The 24,115-nt window shown below is 38.2% G+C and overlaps 1 protein-coding gene across 1 annotated transcript in view; it reads right to left on the minus strand.

Annotated features, from left to right (window-relative positions):
- Window positions 1-24,115, minus strand: part of CNTNAP2 (contactin associated protein 2) — a 1,845,950-nt gene that overhangs the window by 1,238,279 nt on the left and 583,556 nt on the right. The window contains exon 3 of the mRNA XM_079786825.1: window positions 11-204. Within this exon, the coding sequence (XP_079642951.1) occupies window positions 11-204 (194 nt within the window). The remainder of the gene's footprint in view (window positions 1-10; window positions 205-24,115) is intronic.

Genomic DNA, 24,115 nt, shown 5'->3' on the forward strand with positions numbered 1-24,115 from the left:
AATGACTCACCCAGATATTCCCATCTTGATGATAAGGTTTCCAGTTCCTCCCAGTGTCACTGTAGAGCATGCGGTATTGGGTCACCCAGTCTGAGCTGCTGTATCTTCCTTGGGTTGCAATGGCACTGATCTGCTTCCGATTGCCAAAGTCAACCTGAAGCCATTGATAATGGTCACTGTCAGATGGAGACCATCCCCCAGCACCTGAACAAAGTAGAGACAAAAGGGGAGAATAGATATTTAAAGTTAAACTTCTGTAATTGACAATGGATTATTTTTCGTCTTGTAGTTGGCCTTGGCAGTGCTGTATTTCACACAGATATTATGAAATGTCCTTTACAGATGCCACTGGGACTTCCACTAATATCCTTCCAGCTGGGTTACAGTGATGCTCTAACCTCTTTATGGTATAATTATGTGCGCATTTTCTCCTGAGCAAATGTCTTCATAATTCCTCAATTAGATCTTATTAGTACATGTCAAAGACTAATTGGCTGAGGGTTGATCAATTTACCATGAATTCTTCAACTAAAAATCACTAGGAAAAATACATAACAATCTATTAATTCTTCACACAAGGTTTTATCTTTTAGTAGATTATAAATGTAACAAAAAGTAATTATACACAACTCTAAAATATATTTTGCTGTCAAAAGGTCAGAGTTCAAAGAACACTAGTTCTTAAGATGAGGCCATAGTCTTACATGAAGCCCCTGTACTTTTGAGAACTAAGGTAGTAAATTGGGCAATATGGCCACTAACTCTTAAGAGATATATAACCTATGACTCTTGATAATCACATTTCCAGGAAAATAATTTGAGTTGCTAAATGAAATGAAATTCTTTTAGCAAAATATAATAAATAATTGGTAAATAGTAAGAATGCAAAAATATTTATTAGAAAATGGCACTAATATAGAACAAAAAGGCTCCTAATTTATACAACTATGTAAAATAACTGTGGTTGCACAAAAATACATTACAGAAAATATGACATAATGCATGGTGCTAATAGGCAACATAATTTTTTGAGTGAGTTTGGCTGCTAATGGGAGAAAATAAGAGAAAAATATTCAATACATTATTCAATTTAGAGTACACCAAAATATATGCATCATTTTCAAATAAGGAATTTAAAGACTGACAATAAATTCATTCAATGAGGGCCATGCTAATAAAATCATTTTGTAAATCATCACAGAGAGGTCATTCATTTCATGATGTTTATATGGCTTATTTCTGCTTTCAGCTATGATAGAGTAGCTCTCCCACCACAAAACGTCACAAACCTGACAAAGTGTGTAAAATTACCCTTTTGGAGATTGGACAACAGTCAGTGCAGGACCCGGATCCATGAGAGAAGATAAACAAGTGAGGTGAGCACTGCCAGCTCCTGGCTCTCTGCCTGGTTCATCTGGTCACAGCACATGGAGGAGTATCCCAAAGAGAAACAGCGGCATCACTCAGATGGAGACAAACCAGAAGCACAGCTACCGAGGACAGAGTGCCAGAGAGAGGCAGCTGTGCCAAGAAAGAGCCCTGAGAAGCTGCACAGGATCACCAATGAGTCTCTACAGCCCAGACTCTGGATGAAAACTGAGCTGTGTATTTGAAACCAACCTTCTTCAAGACCACCTGGAGGGAGTTTTCCAAATGAGCAACCAGAGGATGCCCAGGGCTGAGACTAGATTGATTTCAGAGGAGACAAGATTGAGCAAACTTGTTGAACAACCCTAGGTTTCAGTAGAGATCTCAGAAAGGGATTATAATAATTTAGTCCTAAAATACGGGCTACTCTGCACACATCTGAACAAAGGTTGGTAACTAACCTGAAGAAAGATCAACCTTACCCACAAATAAATAACGCCTTGCTCAAACAAAACTCAACACTCCATTAAGGAAGGCCATGAAAGTTTAGAAACTCAACAACATAGCATTCATAATGCCCAATAGAAAAATTTTTATAAAATACTAGACATTTGAGGAAGCAGGAAAATAGTGACTTATTACCAGAGAAAAGTCAGTCAATAGAAATTGACTGAAAAATGACAGAGATGATAAAATTAGCAGACCAGGACTTTAAAACCGAGATTATAAATTAGTGCCATTTATAAAAAGATAATATATAAATACTAGGGGCCCAGTGCATGAAATTCGTGCACTGGGGAGGGGTCCCTCAGCCCAGCCTGCCCCCTCTCACATACTGGGAGCCCTCAGGGGATGTCCTATAGACCTAAGCCACAGTCTGGCTTCCCTTTGCTTGAGGCTACCGGGCTGATCAGGGGAAGGCACCTGCCCCATCACCCCTCTGCTGCAGCCACTGTCAGTCACCGCAGCCGCCAAGGTATTTTCATCAACACAGACCCCAGTCCCTTCACCTTGAAAAAATGACAAATTTCTTTAAGCATTTTCAAGATGTGTCTTTCATAGAATATGACATTTCTTTATTTTTCTTTTTATCCTCACCTGAGGATATGTTTCCATTGATTTTTTCCCCTTCCCTCTGAACCCAAGCTCAGCCCCTTCCCAAGCCTAAAGCCTCCTCCCCAGGCTTTATGCTTGGGAAGGGGTCCTTCCCCACCCCCCGCACTTCCGATAATAGGCTTGGTCCCTTCCTAAGCCTAAAGCCTCCACCCCAGGTTTAGGCTTGGGAAGGGGTTCCCCCCAGCACTACCCCAAGCCTAAAGCCTCCACCCCAGGCTTTATGCTTTGGAAGGGCTCCCCCCCATGCTCCTCTGATAATAGGCTTGGCCCCTTCCTAGGCCTAAAGCCTCCGCCCCAGGTTTAGGCTTGGGAAGGAGTTGCCCCCACCCAGAACCTCCAATGGCAGGCTCGGCCCCTTCCCAAGCCTAAAACCTCTGCCTGATAGCCAGCTGGGAGTGACCTGGGTGCCGAGGAGGTTCCCCGGACCCAGGTATGTATGCAAATTAACCTCCATCTTGGTTGGGTTAATTTGCATACTCACCCTGATTGGCTGGTGGGCGTGGCTTGGACATAGCGAAGGTGCGGTCAATTTGCATATTACTCTTTTATTAGGTAGGATTGAAGACACAAATATGAAATCTTAATGGAGAAAAGAAAGAACAAAAAAGAAAAAAAATGAAAGTTTTTGGACCAAAAAATACATCTGAAATAAAACTTTTAATGGATGGGCTTAACAGCAGATTAGAAGTTGAGAGGGTGAAAAAACACTTTAGTGTACTTGAATACAGACAGGGTCATATAAACCTTTAAAAGTGAAGCTCAGAAAAGGCTTGAAAATGAACAGAACTCCACTAACTTATAGGATAATATTGTGTCCTAACAGTCATGCAAATGAATACTAAAAGCAGAGAAAGTAGAAATTAGGAAGAAAAATATTCATTTGAAGAAATAATGGTTGAAAAATATAAACCCAGATATATGAAAAATTTACCAGATTCCAAGAAAGATAAATAAAAGAAAAACACACCAAGACACCTCATAATCAATTGGTAAAACAAACAAACAAACAAAAACAATGCTAATGAGAAAATCTTGAAAGTAAGAAGAGGGCAATAAGATCTGAGCAAAAACAATTCAAGCTGAAAGACAATGAAACAACATATCTGAGGTGATGAAAAAAATAAAAATAAAAGGGAAGCTGCCAACCAAAAGCTCTATATCCAGCCAAAATATCCTTTAAAATGAAAGCAACATAACAATATTTAGGACAAAAGCTGAGCAAATCCATCACCAGTAGATATGTACTATAAGAAATGGAAGTTTTCCAGCTCCAAGGATAAATTACTGTATTGAAACTCATATATCCATGAAGAAACATGCTGAACATGGTAAACATGTCCATAAGTATAAAATATTTTATCGTGTTTTTAAATTTCTTAAAAAATAATTGAGTGTTTAAAATAAAAGCAGTAACAATGAATTAGAGATGTAGAAGTAAAATGCATGATTACAATAGCACAAAGGACAGAAGGCAAGAAAAATATATACTGTATTGAGTTTCTTATATTTGAAGTGATATATTATTTGATGGCTGTGAACCCTAGATCAAGGGCCAGCAAACTTTCTTTGTAAAGGGTTAAGTACTGAAGGTTTTAGGCTCTGCAGGCTATACTACATCTGTTATAAGTAGTAAACTCTGTTGCTGTAACATGAAGTCATAGATAATACAGTAAACTCTCCATTTTACAGACCTTAATTTAACAGACTTCAGATTTAATGGGTAAAATTTCTGGTCTGTATGTCATATGTGAAAATTAACACTGTTAATTTTAAAATCCTTTTAAGCAAAATTTGCTTATAATTAAATTAATAGGTTATTTTTTGTTATTAATTCACTGTTATTTTTAACAAATTTTAGCAAATAGGCTGTATTTTGGAAAAAAATCAATGTAGCAATTTATTTATAGTAAATAAATATTACATATCTACAACTATAGTCTACACATTTTAATCCAAGAGTCATCACTCATAAACAAAGTTTGGGAGATGATTAGCATGTGATCACACATCTCTCTTGGTAACTGGTTCTGTTGTCCCTTGGTGTGACTTTCTGCAGCAGTTTGAACACATGCAGGCCGATGTTTCCATGTGCACTAAGCCAAGCCCCAACCATCTGTTTACTCTGGGTGACGGGTGAATGCATGCATTCACTAGACTTACTCAGTATAAATTTATAATACAGTAATACATATAGAAAACTATTCTGTGAAATTAAACTTTTCATACATACTTAATTTTGATTATATAAACATGTCTACATAAGTAAAAACAGGTAAACTAATTTGTCATTTATTTATTATTTATTTATTTGCATTTTTTTTTTAATATTGATTAAGGTGTTACTTATGTGTCTTTATCGCCCCATTGCTTCCCCCACCCCCCCACTCATGCCCTTATCCCCCTGGTGTCTGTGTCCATTGGTTAGGCTTATATGCATGCAAACAAGTCCTTTGCTTGATCTCTCTCCCTTACTCCCACCCTCCCCTACCTTCCCTCTGAGGTTTGATGGTCTGATCGATGCTTCTCTGTCTCTGGATCTGTTTTTGTTCATCAGTTTGTGTTGTTCATTATATTCCATAAATGAGTGAGATCATGTGATATTTATCTTTCTCTAACTGGCTTATTTCACTTAGTATAATGCTCTCTAGTTCCATCCATGCTGTTGCAAATGGTAAGAATTCCTTCTTTTTTACCAAAGCATAGTATTCCATTGTGTAGATGTGCCACAGTTTTTTAATCCACTCATCTGTTAATGGGCACTTAGGCTGTTTCCAAATCTTAGCTATGGTAAATTGTGCCACTACAAACATAAGGGTACATATATCCCCCAGTGATCCCACTTCTAGGAATAATTTGTCAATTTTTTTATAATAGGCATTCAGAAAACCTACTTTATTATATAATGCACTTGCAGCTTTAATGGATACCCCCTCACCCAAATTAATCCGTTATATTGAGGTTGTACTACACATAATCACAAGGTCAATTAAACTGGGAACATGCTAATTCTCCCTGAAGTATCAGCATGTTCCCTGCAAATAACACCTCCTGTGGTAGAGGCTGTGATGTGCCACTCAGGTCCGCCTTTATGACTGTAATTCAGTGTTGCCAGAAGACACTAGTTAGCCCTAATTCCTCTTTAGGAATTTCCAGAATTAAAAAGAGGGATTTACCCAAGGCCATGCGCCTTCTTGGGGTTGTACAGATGCAATGACTGCTTGACCGGGGATTGTAGAGGTCTAGGCCCCTCGCTCCAACTTGGGAAAACTCCCTGCAGAATTGGTTGAAACCTCCTTTGAGACTGCATTGCATCTCAATCTCTCTCCCTGCCTATTTCCGCTTCATTCCCTTCCCTTCCACAGGTCTTGTTCACCTAAAATTCCCTAATAAATTCCTATGTGTTAGTCTCCATCTTAGAATTTGTGTTCTGGAAAGTGCAGTCTGCAAAACCTCCTTGGAACCACTTTCCTGAAAATCTGCTCACTAGTGATACAGAGTAACTGTCTCTGCTTTCTACTTTGTGTGTGATTTGCATGTGTATTTTTCCCATTGTAGTATCTAATATTCCCTAGGGTAATATATCATTCATATGCATACTTCACCTACAATTCTGTAAAATTTTGGAGGAGCCGTAGATAAATTTTTCAGATAACAATGTACCCAGTCATCAAGAGATTATAAATATATTTTCCAATCTTTTGGATATCTTGTTCCAAACTTAGGAGAAAAATTCTATATCTAATTGTGTATAAAGTCCTATCTATGTGTTACAAAAGCAACAAGGTGGTTTGGCCATTGAAGTAAACAAGCAATTATTACAATGAGGGAAGAGAAACTATATTCAACTGATTGTTGAAATTAAGAATATTTCCCCTAATTAGTCTTGCAAAGAATATTGAAGAATACATTTCCTTATATTACCTATTTTTTGCTGCATTACAATTTTTCAATAAGGAGGCAATTAACATAAACTAGTTAATCCCATTAATCTCATCACTTTAAAAGAATAGAACTTATTGATAACTTTAAGAGAAGCACAAAACTGAAAAAAGTAAAAATATACGTTAAAACTTATTCCTTGGCAGAAGGATATGTGGAGAGAATAGTGATTAACCTCAAGGGGAGCGCAAATGTCAGGCCTGCATGAGGAACATAGTGGAAAGATCGATGAAAAGGTTCCTGTTTCTCTTTGATCTAGCAAGCAATGTAATTTGGGGAAGTTGGTTACTTTGTTCATTTGGCTTGTGACATGTATAACCTCTATCAATCCAAGGATGAAGAATGATAACCCTTCCATGACAAAAACATTCAGGAAAATGGTACACAGGAGAGCAGAGTTGCTCCCCAAGATGGAGTGGAGAGTACAACAGGCAAACACATTCCCTGTGGCTATTGTGGTAGCTCAAAGAAAAAAAAAAGGAAAGTCAAAGAGGAGGTATAGGAGGAGGAGATTTTAAATAGTCATAAACTCTTAGTTTCTGAGAAGACTTAAGAATAATTGTCTAGAACCAATAGAACCAAAAATTTCTAGTGAATAATTAGTAAATTCTTAAGAGTAACTTGAAGATGTGCATTATATAGAACTCCTTTTTAAAAAGATTATCTTTATTGTTGAAAGTATTCAGATGTCCCCTTTTCTCCCCATTGACACCCTCCACCCCATCCCCAGGCCTTCACTGCACTATTGTCTATGTCCATAGGTTATACATACATGCATATAAATTATGTGGTTAATTTATTCCTGCCAGGCCCCTGCCCTCTGAGATCCCTTAGTCTGTTCCACACTTCTATGTCTTTGGATCTATTTTGTTCATCAGGTTATTTTGTTCACTAGATTCTACATATGAGTGAGATCATGTGATACTTGTCTTTCTCTGACTGGCTTAACTGACTTAATATAATACTTTATTCCCTAAACAGTAGGGATGTTGTTGCCTCCCTCTTATTCTCTCCTGTGTTAATCATTCTCTCTTTTTCTCTCTCTCCCATTGCTTGCCTTCCAACTCCCTCCCTTTCTTCCCCCCTCTTCTTTTTTTTCTCTCTCATCCACACATCCCTCCTCCTCTGTGTATGTGTGTGTGCATATGTGTGAGTGCAAATTGTGTGTATGTGAACTATAAAGATACATAGTGTTCATATTCTAGATATCCACTTTACTAGTGTTACTTGAGTGATAAATTATACTAAAGAATCTAGAGAAATGAATGAAACTTGCACCAAAACTTAGTGATAGCTTATAATTATGATAGCCATTTCTGATTTGTAAATTAGTACCTCTGAGAGAAAAAAGAAGCTTAGTGGGTGGTTCAGGAAAGAGCATAGAGTTTCTTTTCTAGTGACAAATGGCTCCTGCATGGACATGATGCCTAAGTGGGTGGTTGTAACACCACTGGAGATTATAAGCCTGGAGTCCAATTTTCTTTAACGGTAGAAAAAAATTTAAATTCAATTAGGCATAGAACTATCTTTAATAACTGGTTGAGATTTATGTATCAGATGAAAAGAATAAATTGAAAAGGAGACTTGCAGGCAAGATAGCATTGTGACTTTAGGCTTGGAGGCCTCCTTCCGGTCTAAATACATAGTTTTTTTAGATAAGATAGATAAAAAGAAAATTGAAAAAAAATAGCCAGGATCAAAAATAAAACACTAGTAAACATCTCCACGCATGAGAAAGGCAATAAAAATGCAAACAATGAGTAGGACCGAAGCTGAGGCCTGCTGGAATTGGGATCTGGGGACACACAGAAGAAGTGGGACACTTGGTTTCTGAGGGTCATCAATAAAAGTAAATATCCTATGTGTGTCAGACAAAGGAAATATGTGCCAGGGCTGAAAACCCCGACTAGCCCAGGACTATTCTGCTTGTGAAGAGAAAACAGCTGCTTACTGACTCGGAAATATGAGACTATGCCCAAAGAAGTTGCAAAATAGGCATAGCTGAGCTGAGGAAAGGCTCCCACTGGCTTGGTGACTGGACCTGTGATTCCCTAATACCACTGCCAGGCAAAGGCACGGGTTGTCCATGTGGGCTGTATTTCTGGACCAGAGATCTGGGAAGCTGAGTAGAGAAAATCACAAAACTGTAGAGCAGAAAAGGATGGGAGAGAGAGAGTGAGAGAGACAGACAGAGAGACACTGGTTGTCAAGAAGAGCATGCAAACCACAGTTTTAAATTGCAAAAAAAGAAAAAAACAAAAACAAAAAACCAAAACACAAATGCCATCAAACTCAGTTAACATAGTCAAAAGATCAATGCAAATGAACTCCAGATATAATAGCAATTGAGGACCAGTGGAAATAAACTTTTAAGTTCTCAGATATATAAATAAGTCATGTTAGGCATTACAAATAGCAGTAATGATCAGATTCAACAGGGAAACATAAAATTATTTATAGACAAATGCTAAAAAGAACCAAAAGATTGTTTTAGAAATAAAAAAGGTAGTCATTGATAGAAAAAAAATCTCATTGAAGGAAAATCCACAACTTACATTATCTCACAAATAATTAGTCTGCTGAAAGGTAATCAGAAGGATTTATACAGAAGTCCCCATAGAATATACAAAATATGTTAGAGTTTTAGAACATCTGCTTCTACCAAGACGGAGTACAGAAATCTAATTTACTTTCCCACTGGAAACAACAAAAAAGCAGATAAAATATATGAAATAATGGTTTGCAAGATAATAAGATTTGAGGCAAAAAGGGGCCAAGATTCCTAAGGTACAGGACATAAATGGAATTAGCCCCATTTCCTCATCTTCCTATCTTGAGAGCTTGTCAAGGCTGAGACACAGAAAGAACTTGGCAGAATCCCTGGGTTGAGAAGATAGAGCTGGGGAGACCAAGGTGGCTGAAGTTAGAAGCCAAGGAAAAAGCTGCATAGAGATAACTCTCAAGAATCAGCAGGGGGCTCCTTGGAATCTTCAATTAACCCACACATGTGAGGAAACTACCCACCCACAGCAGGGCAAAGAATCATCTGAATGGATGAAGGTACTAGTGGTCTGCACTACTGACCAATAATCCCATCATTCCCCTCGTAGGTATTTTCTCAGGAGAAAATGAAGCATGTGAACATACAAAGTCCTGCCCAGGATGTTCATAGAAGCTTTATGTGTAATAGCCCAAAGCTGTAAACAACTCAAATGTCCATCAGCAGATAAATGGATAAACAAATTGTATATATCCACAGAACAGAATATGATTCAGCAATAAAAAGTACTGGATATTGATACACACTAGATGATTAATCTAAACATAATTATGCTGACTGGAAGGATTTATATACAATTCTAGGAAACATAAACTGATATATAGGAACAAAAGAAGATCAATGATTGCTTCAGGATGGGGACAAAGAAGGGAAAGGAAGAGGTTACAAAGTTCCAGAAGATTTCTTGGGATATAGGTTGTATTCATTATCTTGATTGTGGTGGTGGTTTCATGGGTATATTCATACATAAGAAAGATCACATTTTATAATTTAAATATGTAGAGATTAGTGTACATCAATGATACATCAATAAAGCTTTGTAGAAGTAAATAGACATGGAGGATAAAGTGGGAATTTCAATGATAAATCTAAGAAATTCTAGAATAAAACCAATTCACAGAATATAAACATTTGAAGAATTATTGATTGAATTTTTTTTCAAAATTGAAAAAGAAAAAATAAAGACATAACTCAACAAACTGAAAAGGTCCTCTGAACACTGAAAAGCATATGGAATGTGAGCATATTATAAAAAATATATCATGAGGTACAAATGAAAGCTGGTTGAAAATAGTAACACTGATGTAATGAGACATTTAAAAAATAGTGTTTAAGCATGAAAGTGAGAATTATCTCATTGAAAGAGAAAAAAAGAGCTGGCATCATAAGAGCTAAAAGTTGCTTGCTAATGAGCTCAGATTTTATTTACAGTGGGACATAAACAGCTAGAAGGTGTGGCGTGTGACCTACCTACAAGAAATAGGACAAAGAAGCTTCAACCAAGTCTAATTACTTGTTGATTAGAAGGAGCATTAATTAACGCCTGTTATGAGCTACAGAAGTTAAAATGTTAGTGCCATTATCATTATGAAAATATATGCTAACTTACTGCTCATATAAAATAAAGTTGAAACAAAGGAGTATCCCAGTATATTTGAAACAAAACAGAAGGAAGAAGTGATTTTATCATCTGTTGTTAGATGACAGGAAGACAGAACTGCACATCTCCCATTCCTACCTCCTCCAACAAGGACAGCAGCTTTCAGATCGTTCTAGGAAGAGCAGAAGGAATCACTGTGTACAGGGAATTAAAGGCAGAGCTGCTTTAACATTTTTGAAACATTTAGATTATATCCCAAAGGTCTAGCATTATTCATAAATCTAACATTAGCTTCCTTGAGTATTTATCAAAGGAGCTACCAGAAAAGTACCATAAAGATAGTCCAAACAAACAAACAAAAAACCCACGAGTTTAAAAAACAGGGGACTTAGTAAATCTAGAAAAAAATAGACAAAGTTATTCAAAAATTTGCATATAGGTGATGAACATTTAGAATAAAAGAAAAATGGCGGGGGGTGGTGTTACTGGAAGTGATCATTGGTGGGTTATAAGAATTTCCTTTAATGAGCACATTCTTATGTAGTAGAACACAAGAAATGCTATAGATGTATTTCTAACTTAATTTTAGCTAAGCATTTGACAATATCTATAAGTATAAAATGGTGAAATGTGGTCTGAGAGATAATAGTTTTAGGTAAATTCAAAAATGATTAATAATTATGCCCCAAATTTGCTGATTAGTGACTATGTGAACTTGAAGAGAGCTCCCTAACGATGTGCTACAGACTTTCATTCTGTGTTCTGTCACTTTTAATATTTTTATTATCTAAGGCACGAAAGACATGCTTATGAAATTTGTCAATTACATAAGGCTGAAAAAGAGACCTAATAGGATAACTAACTGAATTACGATGTAAAATGTTCTTGACCAGCTGGAAATCTGAGCCTGCACCACATCAATTTGTTTGAACATCAATAAGAAACTAAGATGCCCATTTTCAACAAATGCATTTTCAACTTCATGATTAATGAGATATTATGCTTAGAAATAATTATGGAACCATAATTTACTTTAAGAAAAATATTGGGTTGAAATGATGACATCTAACTATAATATTTCCAGTATTCTATTCAAAACAGTTTTGATACATTTTCATTCAGACTTTATATCTGCATACAAAAATGAACAAATCACATGCATCTAGTATTACAAATTATCACAAAATGAGCATAACCATGTGATACCACACAGATCTATAAAGAAATCATTTCCAGCAACCCATAAGCTCTCATTGTGTCCTTTTCCAAATACAGTCAGCCCCTCCTCCCTAATGAATTGTCCCAGAGACTCATACATGAATTGTATATACCAATAAATTGCATATTTTTTTTGCTGTCTAATATTAAATTGTATAATATACTACTCTATTTATTCATTCTAATGTTGAATATGTGGCTATTTCCCATTTGGAGTTATTATAAACTAGAGGCCCGGTGCATGAAATTCATGCACTGGTGTAGTCCCTAGGCCTGGCCAGTGATCAAAGCATGAGTGTCTGGCATGGAAGGGCAGGGCCCAGCTGACCTCCGGGCCCTGGGCAGCACCTGGGCCCCTGGGCCCCCACACGCCCCCTTCTTCCTGAGTCATGGCGCCAGAGTCCCCACACGGAGATGAGGTGAGTACAGCAAGATGCTGCGGGCCGGGGTGCAGTGTGGCCTCTGGGCCACCCAGCAGCGCCACACCGAAGCCGGGTGTGCAGTACACTCTCTCCTGGCCAGCCTCACAGACTGGCTGCTATGCAAACCCACCAGGAGCCTGACTGGCCCCTGCGGTCCCAGGGCTGCAGCTCGGCTCACTCAAAGGAGGCTGTGCAGGTGTGGAGTGGGCATCTTGTGGCTGCATGGCACCTGAGCATGGGGGCTTCCCTGGTGCATGAGCCCTGGTGTCTGGGGGGAGGGTCGCAGGGGGAGTGAGAGCAAGCTTGGAGGACACCCTGCATTCTCAATGCACCTCTGTCCCTGTCATCCCCGGCCCCAGGTAGCCGGTGAGAGGTAGCAGTGCATCACCTATGCCCGCAATGTTCTGCGCAGACCCCTGGTGGTCAGTGCACATCATAGCGAGTGGTTAAACTCCTAGTCTCCCAGTCAAACTCCTGGTCAAACAACTGCCCCAGGGGAGAATTTGCATATTAGGCTTTTATTATATAGGACTAGTAGCCCATTTGCAAGAAAAATCCTGCAAGCGGCCGCTGCGGCCGCATCCGCTGCCGCTACCACCGCCGCCGCCGCTGTTGCGGCCATCGCACCTGCACCCACGTGCCGCTGCCACTCACCCCGCTCTGCCCCGCTCCGCCCCACTCTGCCCCGCCCCGTCCCGCCCCACCCGGGCTTTCCCTCTGGCAGCCACCTTGCTTTCCGCTTATCCTCCGTCTTCCTTCTAAGTTGTCTTCAGTCTTCACTCCTCCCTCCCTCAGCGTATGCAAATTAACCGCCATCTTTGTTAGGTAATTTGCATACTCGCCCTGATTGGCTGGTGGGCGTGGCTTTGGATGGTGGGCGTGGCTTGGGCGTATGTAGCGAAGGTGCAGTCAATTTGCATATTACTATTTTATTAGGTAGGATAATGCTGCCATCAACATTTCTGTTCATGTTTTTGAGCACCTCTATGTGAACTTCTGATGGGTATATGCCCAGGTGGAGTATTATGGGTCCAACAAAGGTTTGTATTTTAAGTTAGTTAATTTTGCCAACAATTTCCCAAATTAGTTGAATAGATTTTTACCCCTGACCCCCCTCCCAATAGTGTCATGAGAGTTTCTATTGTGCCACATCCTTGCCAAAAGTTGGTCTACTTAGCCCTCTTTTTTTTTTTAACATTCTGTCTCATTTTGAGTTTAACTGGCATTTACCTGATAACTACCCTTATTCTGTTGGTACCAAGACTTATTATAAAACTACTGTAAATTAAGACATAAATGTGGATACAAAGATAAACCAATAGACCAAATAAATAAAATATAAATCCCTGAAACAAAAGGATATGCATACATATGTACATCAGCACTTAATTTATGGCATAGCAGAGGAAAATAGTAGAGAAAGGAGGATTTTTTATTTTTTATTTTTTTTACCAATAATATATTCAGGATCTACTGGATATCCATGTGGGGAAAAGGGGAAGTACTCCTCTTCCCTATACTATACTCAAAAATCAGGTGAAACTTGGCTGATGTTGCTAAGTGGTTAGAATGTCTGCCCATGCACCAGAAGATCTTGGGTTTAATTCCAGTAGGGAGCATGTACCAGGGTTGCAGGTTCGATCCTTAGCCCCTGTCATGGAGCATGCAGGAGGCAATCAATACACATGTCTCTATCACATCCATGTTTCTCTCTCTCTCTCCTTCTCTGCCTCCCTCTCTTCCACTCTCTCTAAAAATCAATGGAAAAAAATATTCTCAGATGGTGAGGATTAACCAAAAACATAAGGTGAAAAATGTATAGATCTACTTGTGAAAACTAGAACATAAACCTTCTAGAAGATGACATGAGAGAAGAACATTATATTCTTGGGGTTGGGAAAGATTTATTAAAAACTAGAGGCCTGGTGCATGAAATTCGTGCATGGGGGGAGGGTGTGTGTGTCCCTCAGCCCAGCCTGCACCCTCTCCAATCTGGGACCCCTCGAGGGATGTCCGACTGCCCTCTCACAATCCAGGACTGCTGGCTCCCAACATCTCACCTGCCTGCCTGCCTAATTGCCACCAACCGCTTCTGCCTGCCAGCCTGATCAACCCCTAACCACTCCCCTGTCAGCCTGATCGATGGCTAACTACTCTCCTGTTGGCCCGATTGCCCCTAACAGCCCTCCCCTGCTAGCCCGGTCACCCCTAAATGCCCTCCCTTGCCAGCCTGGTCACGCCTAACTGCCCTCCCCTGCAGGCCTGGTCACCCCCAACTGCCCTTCCCTGCAGATCTGGTCACCCCTAACGGCCCTCTCTTGCTGGCCTGGTTGCCCCTAACTGCCTTTCCCTGCAGACCTGGTCACCCCTAACTGCCCTGCCCTGCTGGCCTGGTCACCCCTAACTGCCCTCCCCTGCAGGCCTGGTCCCCCCAACTGCCCTCCCCTGCAGGTATGGTCCCCCCCAACTTCTCTCACCTGCAGGACTTGTCCCTCCCAAATGCCCTCCCCTGCAGGCCTGGTCACCCCTAAATGCCCTCCCTTGCCAGTCTGGTTGCCCCTACCTGACCTCTCCTGCCAGCCTGGTTGCCCCCAACTGACCTCCCCTGCAAGCCTGGTCCCCCCCAACTGCCCTCCCCTGTAGGCCTGGTTCCACCCAACTGACCTCTCCTGTAGGCCTGAGTCTCCCCCAATTGTCCTCCCCTGCAGTCCTGGTTGCCCCCAACTGCCTTCCTTTACAGGCCTGATCGCCCACAACTGCCCTCCCCTGCTAGCCATCTTGTGTCCACATAGGGGCAGCCATCTTTGACCACATGGAGGCAGCCATCTTGTGTGTTGGAGTAATGGTCATTTTGCATATTACCTCTTTATTATATAAGATGTCTCAAAAGCACAAGCCAAATAGAAAAAGATGGATAAATTAGATTCTATTAAAATTAGAAATTATAGACTTTCCAAAGACATTAGTAAGATAGTGAAATGGCTAACTAAAGGTGTTTCCAAACATGTAACCAACAAAATGCTCATATCCAACATGTATAAACAAGTCTGACAAAGCAATGAAAAAAACAATGGTCAAGAGACCTTAACAGGCAGTACTGTAATGCATGAAATATATGAAAAGATGCTCAAACTCATGGAATTTACATTTTAATAAAGAAAATTGAAAAACTAAGAATGATCAAACAGAGTAATTAAAATGATGAGAGGACTTAATCCCACAATACTGCTTGGAAGGAACCAAAGATGCTTAAGTATTCTAAGAGAAAATCAAGGAGCAACTTAATTTCCATCTTCTGCTTAACCAGTTTGGCTCAGTGGATAGAGCATCAGCCTGTGGACTGAAAGGTCCCACGTTCGATTCTAGTCAAGGGCATGTACCTTGGTTGCAGGCATGTACCCAGGAGGAGGTGTGCAGGAGGCAGCTGATTGATGTTTCTCCCTCATCGATGTTTCTAACCCCCTCTCCCTCTCCCTTCCTCTCTGTAAAAAATCAATAAACTATATTTTAAAAACATTTCCATCTTCTACTTCTTAAAAGAATAGAGATATAAAGTTTCCTAATTATGTAACGATAATATCACATATTCCAAAAGCATACATGCTTTATGTGTATAGATTATGCAGCTTTAACTCATATTTTTAATTACTATTTTACTTAATATTTACTTTAAAAATTATTTTTGAGTCAATACTGTCAAAGCATTCATCTGTCCATAGAGTACTTATTGTACTATAAATCCTTTTTATTTTTAAATTAGACCAAGGAAGAAAAGTGAATATCAAATTGATTTTACCACATTTGAAACAAATGCTTTTCTGGGAGAACAGATGTTTCCTCATTAAATATGGTTGTTCCTTCAAGGATCTAGCATACTACACTAAGAAAATTTATAAGGAGGTCTCTTTATAATATTGACTAGAGGCCTGGTGCACAAAATTCATGCACTGGGAGGGGGGTTCCCTCAGCCTAGCCTGCACCCTCTCGCAGTCCGAGAACCCTAAGGGGATGTAAGACATCCCTCTCGCAGTCCGGGACCCCTCGCTCCTTACCATCGGCCTTCAGTGGAGGCAGGAGAGGCTCCCGCCACCACCGCTGTGCTCACCAGCCATGAGCCTGGCTTCTGGCTGAGCAGCCTCCCCCTGTGGGAGCGCACTGACCACCAGGGGGCAGTTCCTGTGTTGAGCGTCTGCCCCCTGGTGGTCAGTGCACATCATAGCGACTGGTTGTTCCACCGTTCGGTCAATTTGCATATTAGGGTTTTATTATATAGGATAATATTTAGGTATGAAACTTAAAAGCAAACCTATTGAGGCCTCTATTTGCATATTTATCATCTCAGAGGTAAAAAAACAAAAAACAAAAAAACAAACAAACAAGAAAAACAAAAAAAAAAACACCTGTATCTGAGTTATGATAAATAGAATTACTGAAAAAACAAAGTTAGTTTCATATTTATATATAAATGAAACATATATATATATATATATATATATATATATATATATATATATAAATAAATAATATAGTTGCAGGGACCATCACATGTCAATTATATTTTAAGATCTTTGATTTGAAAATGTCAACTCTTTTTTATTGTTTTATTTTATTTTTATTGAATTTATTGGTGACATTTCTTAATAGAATTATAAAGGTTTCAGATGTACAACTTTATAATCCATCATCTGTATATTGTGTGTGTGTTCATTTACCCCAAGTTGTCTCCTGTCACTATTCATCTCACCTTTACCCAATTTCACCTCCCTCTAAACCCATTTCCTCACCATACTGTGGTCTGTGTCCTTCAGTGGCTGTTTGTTTGTTGGTTTGCTTAATCCCCACCTTTTCCACCCAGTGTCAACCTTTTCTTTGAAATGTCATATTTACCTTGAGATTATGCTATAAGAAACAAGAAAAATGAACGTCAGGCAAAAGAACTAGACTGCTTACAAAAAGGCATAAAGGCTGGATAGCCATTGAAAGTAACATGAACTCAACATTAAGTTTGATCAGCTTCCTGTTCTACATAGAAGCCACAGTGCAATTTCTATTCTCATCATATAGAACAAATCTTCACAGGAGGTAGCCTGGGGCAGGGAATAAAAAAGAACTATTGTACATGAGTTCAAATAAAATAAGTAAATTTGATTTTAAAATCTTGCACATTTACCGGTCATTTAATTTTTAAATTTAATTACCAAACAGTGTAAATGATCTATGGTCTTATTTTTTTTTTAATTTCCTGGAAATACTATGACAAAGAGAAAATAAATAGACATTTTGTGTGTTACTTCAGGTGGTGGTATTAGGAAAAGAAGTTTAAAGTTACAGGTAGTTAGATTATAATGTAACAACTTTTGAAGTATTAAAATAGAAAACACCAAGAAAATGGATTATTACCAACAAAGGAAAATAAAAAACAAACACGGTGAGCTCTCTACTACTGGAGATATTCAAATAAAAGCTGGATAATAAGAATTTCTTTAGAGGGGGATTTTACGTGGAGTGGGTGATGGAACTAATTATATTTTAATATCATTTACAAAGAAAGTTGACACAAAATACAAACTATTATACTGAATTCATGAGCAAGACTATCAAGTGATTTTAATTTCTTATTGCTTTAAAACTAAGAGTTATGATCCAAGTTTTGGTTGACCTGTAGTATTACCATCAGGGGAGATATCATTTATACTATTGCTAAGTAGCTTTTGACTCTACATAACTTTCATTATTAAAGAGTTTGATCATTTCCATTTTTAGTATGAATAACCCCTCTGATTTATTCATTCAACAAATATTTATAGAGCACTCCTATATGCTAAACTTTAAGGGTTTAAAAATAATTTTCATAAACAATTTTACTAGACCTTTTTTATACTTGAGGATACAATTTATTTATTTGGAGAATGCACAAAAATATATTTTATTTAATAAAAACTTTATTACTAGGAAAAAGATGTCATACTTTTTTATTGTTGACAGTATTACAGATATCATACTTATAATGTGCATAGAAATGAGGTCTCTTGTGTGAAAAATAAAGGCAGTGAAAATATAACCACGTCCAAGTCACTGAAATCTTGTTTCTTCTTTGCAATCACTAAAAAGCTGTTGTTCAATCTTTGCCTGTAAGAAAGGCTGAAGAGGTTCATGTTGTACCCCAATATGTCTGTCCACTGAACCTCTAAATGCAATCAAAGGATTCATAGTTTTGGGAAACTATTGACCACCCTAATGTTTTTAAAAGATTAAATGTTGCCCTGGCAGGTTTGCCTCAGTGGATAGAACGTCGGCCTGAGGACTGAAGGGTCCCGGGTTCGATTCTGGTCAAGGGCATGTGCCTGGTTGCGGGCACATCCCCAGTGGGGGGTGTGCAGGAGGCGGCTGACCAATATTTCTCTCTCATCGATGTTTCTGACTCTCTGTCCCTCTCCCTTCCTCTCTGTAGGAAATCAATAAAATATATTTAAAAAAAGATTAAATGTTATGTGGGCAAAAGGTCAATTTCATATTTCCAAATCTACTGCTTTATTTTATATTCTTCATCTCCAGCACTCATTCCTATTAAAATCTATGGAATTTTGAAAACAACAGGGTTAATTAAAAATAGTGTCCCAATTGCTCTAGCCAAGTGCATATTCACTGGCATTGTCCAGAAAATGTCATCATTCTCAAAATGTTAATCTTTCTGACAAAAAAGAAAGAGTAAAACATTGTTCTCTAAGCAGCTCACAAGAAATATTGCTTGGAGTGAGTTGAGAAGGTAAGTTTATAGATTTAAAAGGGCTTCAGAGTTCAAACATGCAATATTATTGGTTAAGTTATCAGATAAATCCGACCTCTATTTTTAGGGAAGACTGAAGTAAGGATTTAGCTGAAGAAATAAATAAATAAAGTCATGGAACTCAAATCCTGAACAGGTACATTAGTAAACTCAGGATAACCAACTGTTTTGAAGTCCAGGACTGCATTTTATTTATCAGTTAATAACCACCACCAACCATGGTTCTCTAGACATAACTGGCACTCAATAAATATCTGTTAAATGAATGAACACAAGAATTAATAATTAAATAATAAATGAATATTTGAATGGACAATTTAATAAATAAATGACACTCTGGAAGTAAGAGGCCCGAAACAAGAGGGCGATTTCTTTTACCCTAGTTGTATGACATATAAGAAAAGCACAGATCATGAAAGACAAATATAAATTGAACTGTAACAAAGAAAATATTTTTAACAATACTAGTGATTCACATGGTATCTTCAGTAAAGAGGAACTGGACATTTTTCAAAGGCACTCACCGTGTTTATTCTAAACAGTATGCTTGGCTTACCATAGAGTAAGTGGGTTCTCACATGCTCTTAAAAATCCTTTAGATGCCTTCATCAATTAAACACCAATTAAATCTTTATAAAATAAATATTTAGCCATTATCTTCAAAAGGTCCTTGGATTCTATCAAAACTCATGTACTCAGAGTGCACAGGACTAAGAAAGGGACAGTTATTTAGAATTCAATTTTAGCAAGTTTCCTTGGTCTGCAGTTATTACTCATGCATTAGCACGTGCAATCCTGTGAACATTATCACAATCACTTGCTTAGCAGGGCAGGAAGCAATCAGCCCCTGCAGTTCAGGAGAGTGTGTGGAAAGGCTGTTCCAAGGAGCTAGAAAAGAACAAGGACTTTCTCAGATATTCCACGAGGAATGGGGAATCTCATCATTGGTCTACTCCAGAGGCCCCAAGGAGACTTGGCTGAGAGGATGTACAATCCAAAGTGAAAGTCTTAAGAATTGAGATTGAACTCATCACAGTAGATTAACTTCTGTGTCAGCTTTTAGCTAAGTGGCTAAAATTAAGTGAATTTCAAAATTGATTCTCATCTACATCATCAAAATCTAGTCTCCAGCTGGCATTTTGTGAAAAATAAGGTTTGGCTATTTATTATTGTTTCCTTCACTTAAGACAAAAAAGGTCAGAGGCACATTTACGAAATGTAAGTGTTCTCACTGGTAACTAAATATAGTTTATTGTTTATTAACAAAATAATTAGAGATGCAAATGATATCGCCATGCCATCTGCCTCAGGGACTCCTTTATTGAAGCCTCATTATTTTCTGGAGAAGAGGCTCTGCCATTAAAAGACATCATGGGAAGAAATGCAGAATAGGAAAAAGGAAATGTACATATTGTCTACTATTGTATATGCAATTATGTCAATGATATATACAAATAACATATGCAAAACTATATGCAAAATTGTCTGTGGTGTGTATAATGATAGTCAATTGTTGTAAACAAATTTTATATATACAATGATGCATGAACAATGCAAATTGTCAATGATCTATGCAATGATATAAGGGAAATATCTTATTGTATATAAAATGATTTTCAAGCTAGGTATACATGAAGGTACAAAGGTGAGGCCAATTTCCAGTTGAAATCATGAACATTGAAACTTATTTCTACTGACTTGAAGTAAGTGGAAAATTGCCTCATATCTCTACTTTTTATATTTGTACACTCAGTCTCAGACTATGATGTAACTATTCCAAATGTCTGAAAATGTAGGTTATAAAGACTTCCTCTTTAGTTCCATTTTTTAGAGAGAAAATACAAAGGGATTGTATTCAAGATCAATATCATTAAATAAAGTGAGTATATCCTATAGGTAAAATGCAAATGTCTTTTACCAGTTCTCAGATCTTCCCCATAACTCATGCAGAGGGAGTGACTCCTTCCTCTTCAGTCAGCACTTTCTGTGCTCATTATTTAATCTAATCCTAACCCCAAATTTCTGGAAGGCAGCAGGCATTATGTTGTTCCTAAATTAATGCTTAGAATCCTTGTGATCCCTATGAAGGTGCATAGTACACAGTAGGCTCTTTCAATAAATATGCCCTGTAGCTACAGAATCTGTGTTAGCAAAGAGGGCAGATTTTTGGCATTCATATATTTGGCAACATAAAGCTATTCCACTAAATCATAGTAGGTATATTTTGATAGAAATAAAATATTTATAGTATTTCCACCTCCGTAGGCTCTGAATGAGTAGGGAAACAACACTAGGAGATAGACCTATATAACAGATGTACCTTGTAAATACAGTTGTGTTTAGTACAATCTTCTATAAATTGTATAATTATATACATAAATACCATATGATTTCACTTACATGTGAAATCTAATGAACAAAACAAGCAAACAAAATAGAAACAGACTCATAGATATAGAAAACAGAATGAGGGATGTGGGGAGGGGTGTTGGGAGGCTGGGTTAAAAAGGTGAATGGATTAAGGAAAAAAAAAAAACACAAAAAAAACAGAAAACAAACCTCATAGACACAAACAACAGTATGTTGATTACCAGAGGGAAAAGGAGGAGAGGGGAGGTAGAAGAGGGTAAATAAAGGGTGGATAAATGATCTTGTAAGGAGACTTGACTTTGGGTAGTGAATACACAATACAATATACACATGAGGTATTACAGAATTGATATCTGAAACCTATATAATTGTGCTAACTAAAATATTCAATAAAAATTTTAGAAAAAGCCATCAATTCTCCTTGCAAAGAACTACTTTCATAGATTTTCCAATAGTGCAATCTTGAAATTGGGACAGAATAAAAATGTAGAGAAAGGAGTTGAAAACCATATCAAAACGAAACAGGCCCCAAATGGTTTGTGCTCCTTCATAGTTAACATCTTCCTACTTTCATGAAAAATATCCCAAATCTTCATGACCACCACATCACTAGTTTAGACTCTTCAAAGCAGAATTGTCTCTAGTGGTTGAAGTCACATAACAGAAAGGCCACTAGACTGGAATCAGAAAGAAATGGGTCCTGCTTTAAGCTTGTTTGGGATCTTACAACAACAGCCTGGGCTAGGTGACTTACAAACAAGAGATTTATTGCTCCTGGAGGCTGGAAGGTCCAAGACCAAGAAGCTGGGAGATTTGGTGTCTGTTGAGAAGCCTCTTCCTGCTTCATAAATGACCATTTTCTCACTGTCTTCACATTGTGGAAAGAGTGTGGCATCTCTCTGCGTCCTCTTTTCTAAGGGCACTAATGCCATTCATGAAGGAGACACCCTCATGACCCGGTCACTCCCCAAAGGTGCTGCCTCCAAATACCATCACACTGGGGTATAGGCTTCAACATATGGCTTTTAGGGGAGCACAAAAATTCAGTCTGTGGCAGATCCCAAACTAGTTACACAAATAAGTTTGGTTTACCTTATGGGAAATGGGTGTCCACATGATAAGCCTCAAAATTTTCATTCAGCCATGATAAAAATTATAATAAATGTCATAATAGTATTTGATGAGGAACCTTGTAGCACAGACATAATATTGCTGGCATAGGTAATGTTCTCATTGTTTTCTTAGCCATCTCATTCACAAAAGATGTCATTAGAAAATACTAAAATCTAAGGATTGTAGGAGGAAAACAATGAGCCGTATTAGAGACAAGGGCAGGTGGGGCAAATAGCTAAATTAGGTTTAACATTGTGTATTTCTCTTTTGGCCTATTTTCTTTATTTTTCTTTTTATTTACTGAATACAGGGAATAGCAAGTGATTAAGGTTTTCTAACTCTTAACTGTAGAGTTTTTGGTTAATTCCTCAAGAATGCAATCACTATAAAGAAAACAAAACCCACAACTCACCTGCCTTAGGTTACCTGAGCTAATATTATGCATACTATATGTGTCCTCTTATAATTCAGAAAGCATAAAATATTCTGAATTTCTCCAAGAAGATGGCTTGTGATACCTAGGAACTTGTGATCAAATGACAATGGTAATTTTGCTTTGTGTTGAAGCCAGTAACACTAGAATTGTGACATGAAGAATAATTATAACAGAGTACAGAGGCCAGCAGCGGAAGTGAAGGCATCACAGGTGAGTTGATAAGGTATGTTGTAAGTCGTTTATAGTGAAGTAGACAGATGATGGAGCTGGCAGAACAGCTTACTGGCCTGGACTTTATGGTGAAGGTTAGTGGTGGCATGGTGAGGGTAAAGAAGGAAGCAAAGACAGCTTCCAGAAATTTTGGCTTGAAGAACAAGAGTATATTTGTGTTGGTTCCCAAGATGAGCAACGTTATTAGAGAAATAGATTTGGGGAAGAAAATCCGGTTTGAGATGTCTAGGAGACATTCATGTCATAGTTCCAAGTACGTTGTATATAGAAGCCAAGATCTCAGGAAAAAGTCAGGGATTAGGATAGAAGATTAGGTGAATATTTAAGGATGGCCTTAAATGAGCTGACCTAGTGAGAGAAGAGAGGAGGGTCCAGGAGTTGAGTGGACATGCCAATGTTTGATAACTATTTAGAGGTAGGAAGATAACTAAGAGCGTGTAGTGCCATGGAAAACCAAACATAAAAGCTTTTCTAGGAAGAGGAAGTATTCAACTATATTATTTTTTGACTCAATGTAGCAACATACCTTTTTCAATAATCAAAATGCAATCATGCTTTCAATACATTAATTCTACCTTGCCAATGCTGGACTTTTTTTTATCTTTATAGAAATAGCTCTCATTGCTTGCCACTCCTTTCATAAAGGAGATATGTACATCTTATAATTTTTGTTCCACTATTCCTAATCCATTCATAATTAACTGAAAATGGGACCATCTAAATGTTCATAGACAAGGGAAAGTTATGGAAGTTTGGACAAAATAATTGCATAAAAAGTGTGTACCCAACTGATATAATAATAAAGGTTATTATAAAACTAGTGACCCAGTGCTTGGATTTGTGCACATTGAAAGGGAATTAATTAGAAGGTGGCTGGCAGGGCCAGACTAAGTGAGATGGGCGGACACATCCTGGGGCCAACCTCCCATGGTCCCTCTCCAGCATCTGCAGAGTG

Source organism: Cnephaeus nilssonii (genome assembly GCF_951640355.1).
Source record: "Cnephaeus nilssonii genome assembly, chromosome: 12".
Classification (NCBI taxonomy): Eukaryota; Metazoa; Chordata; class Mammalia; order Chiroptera; family Vespertilionidae; genus Cnephaeus; species Cnephaeus nilssonii.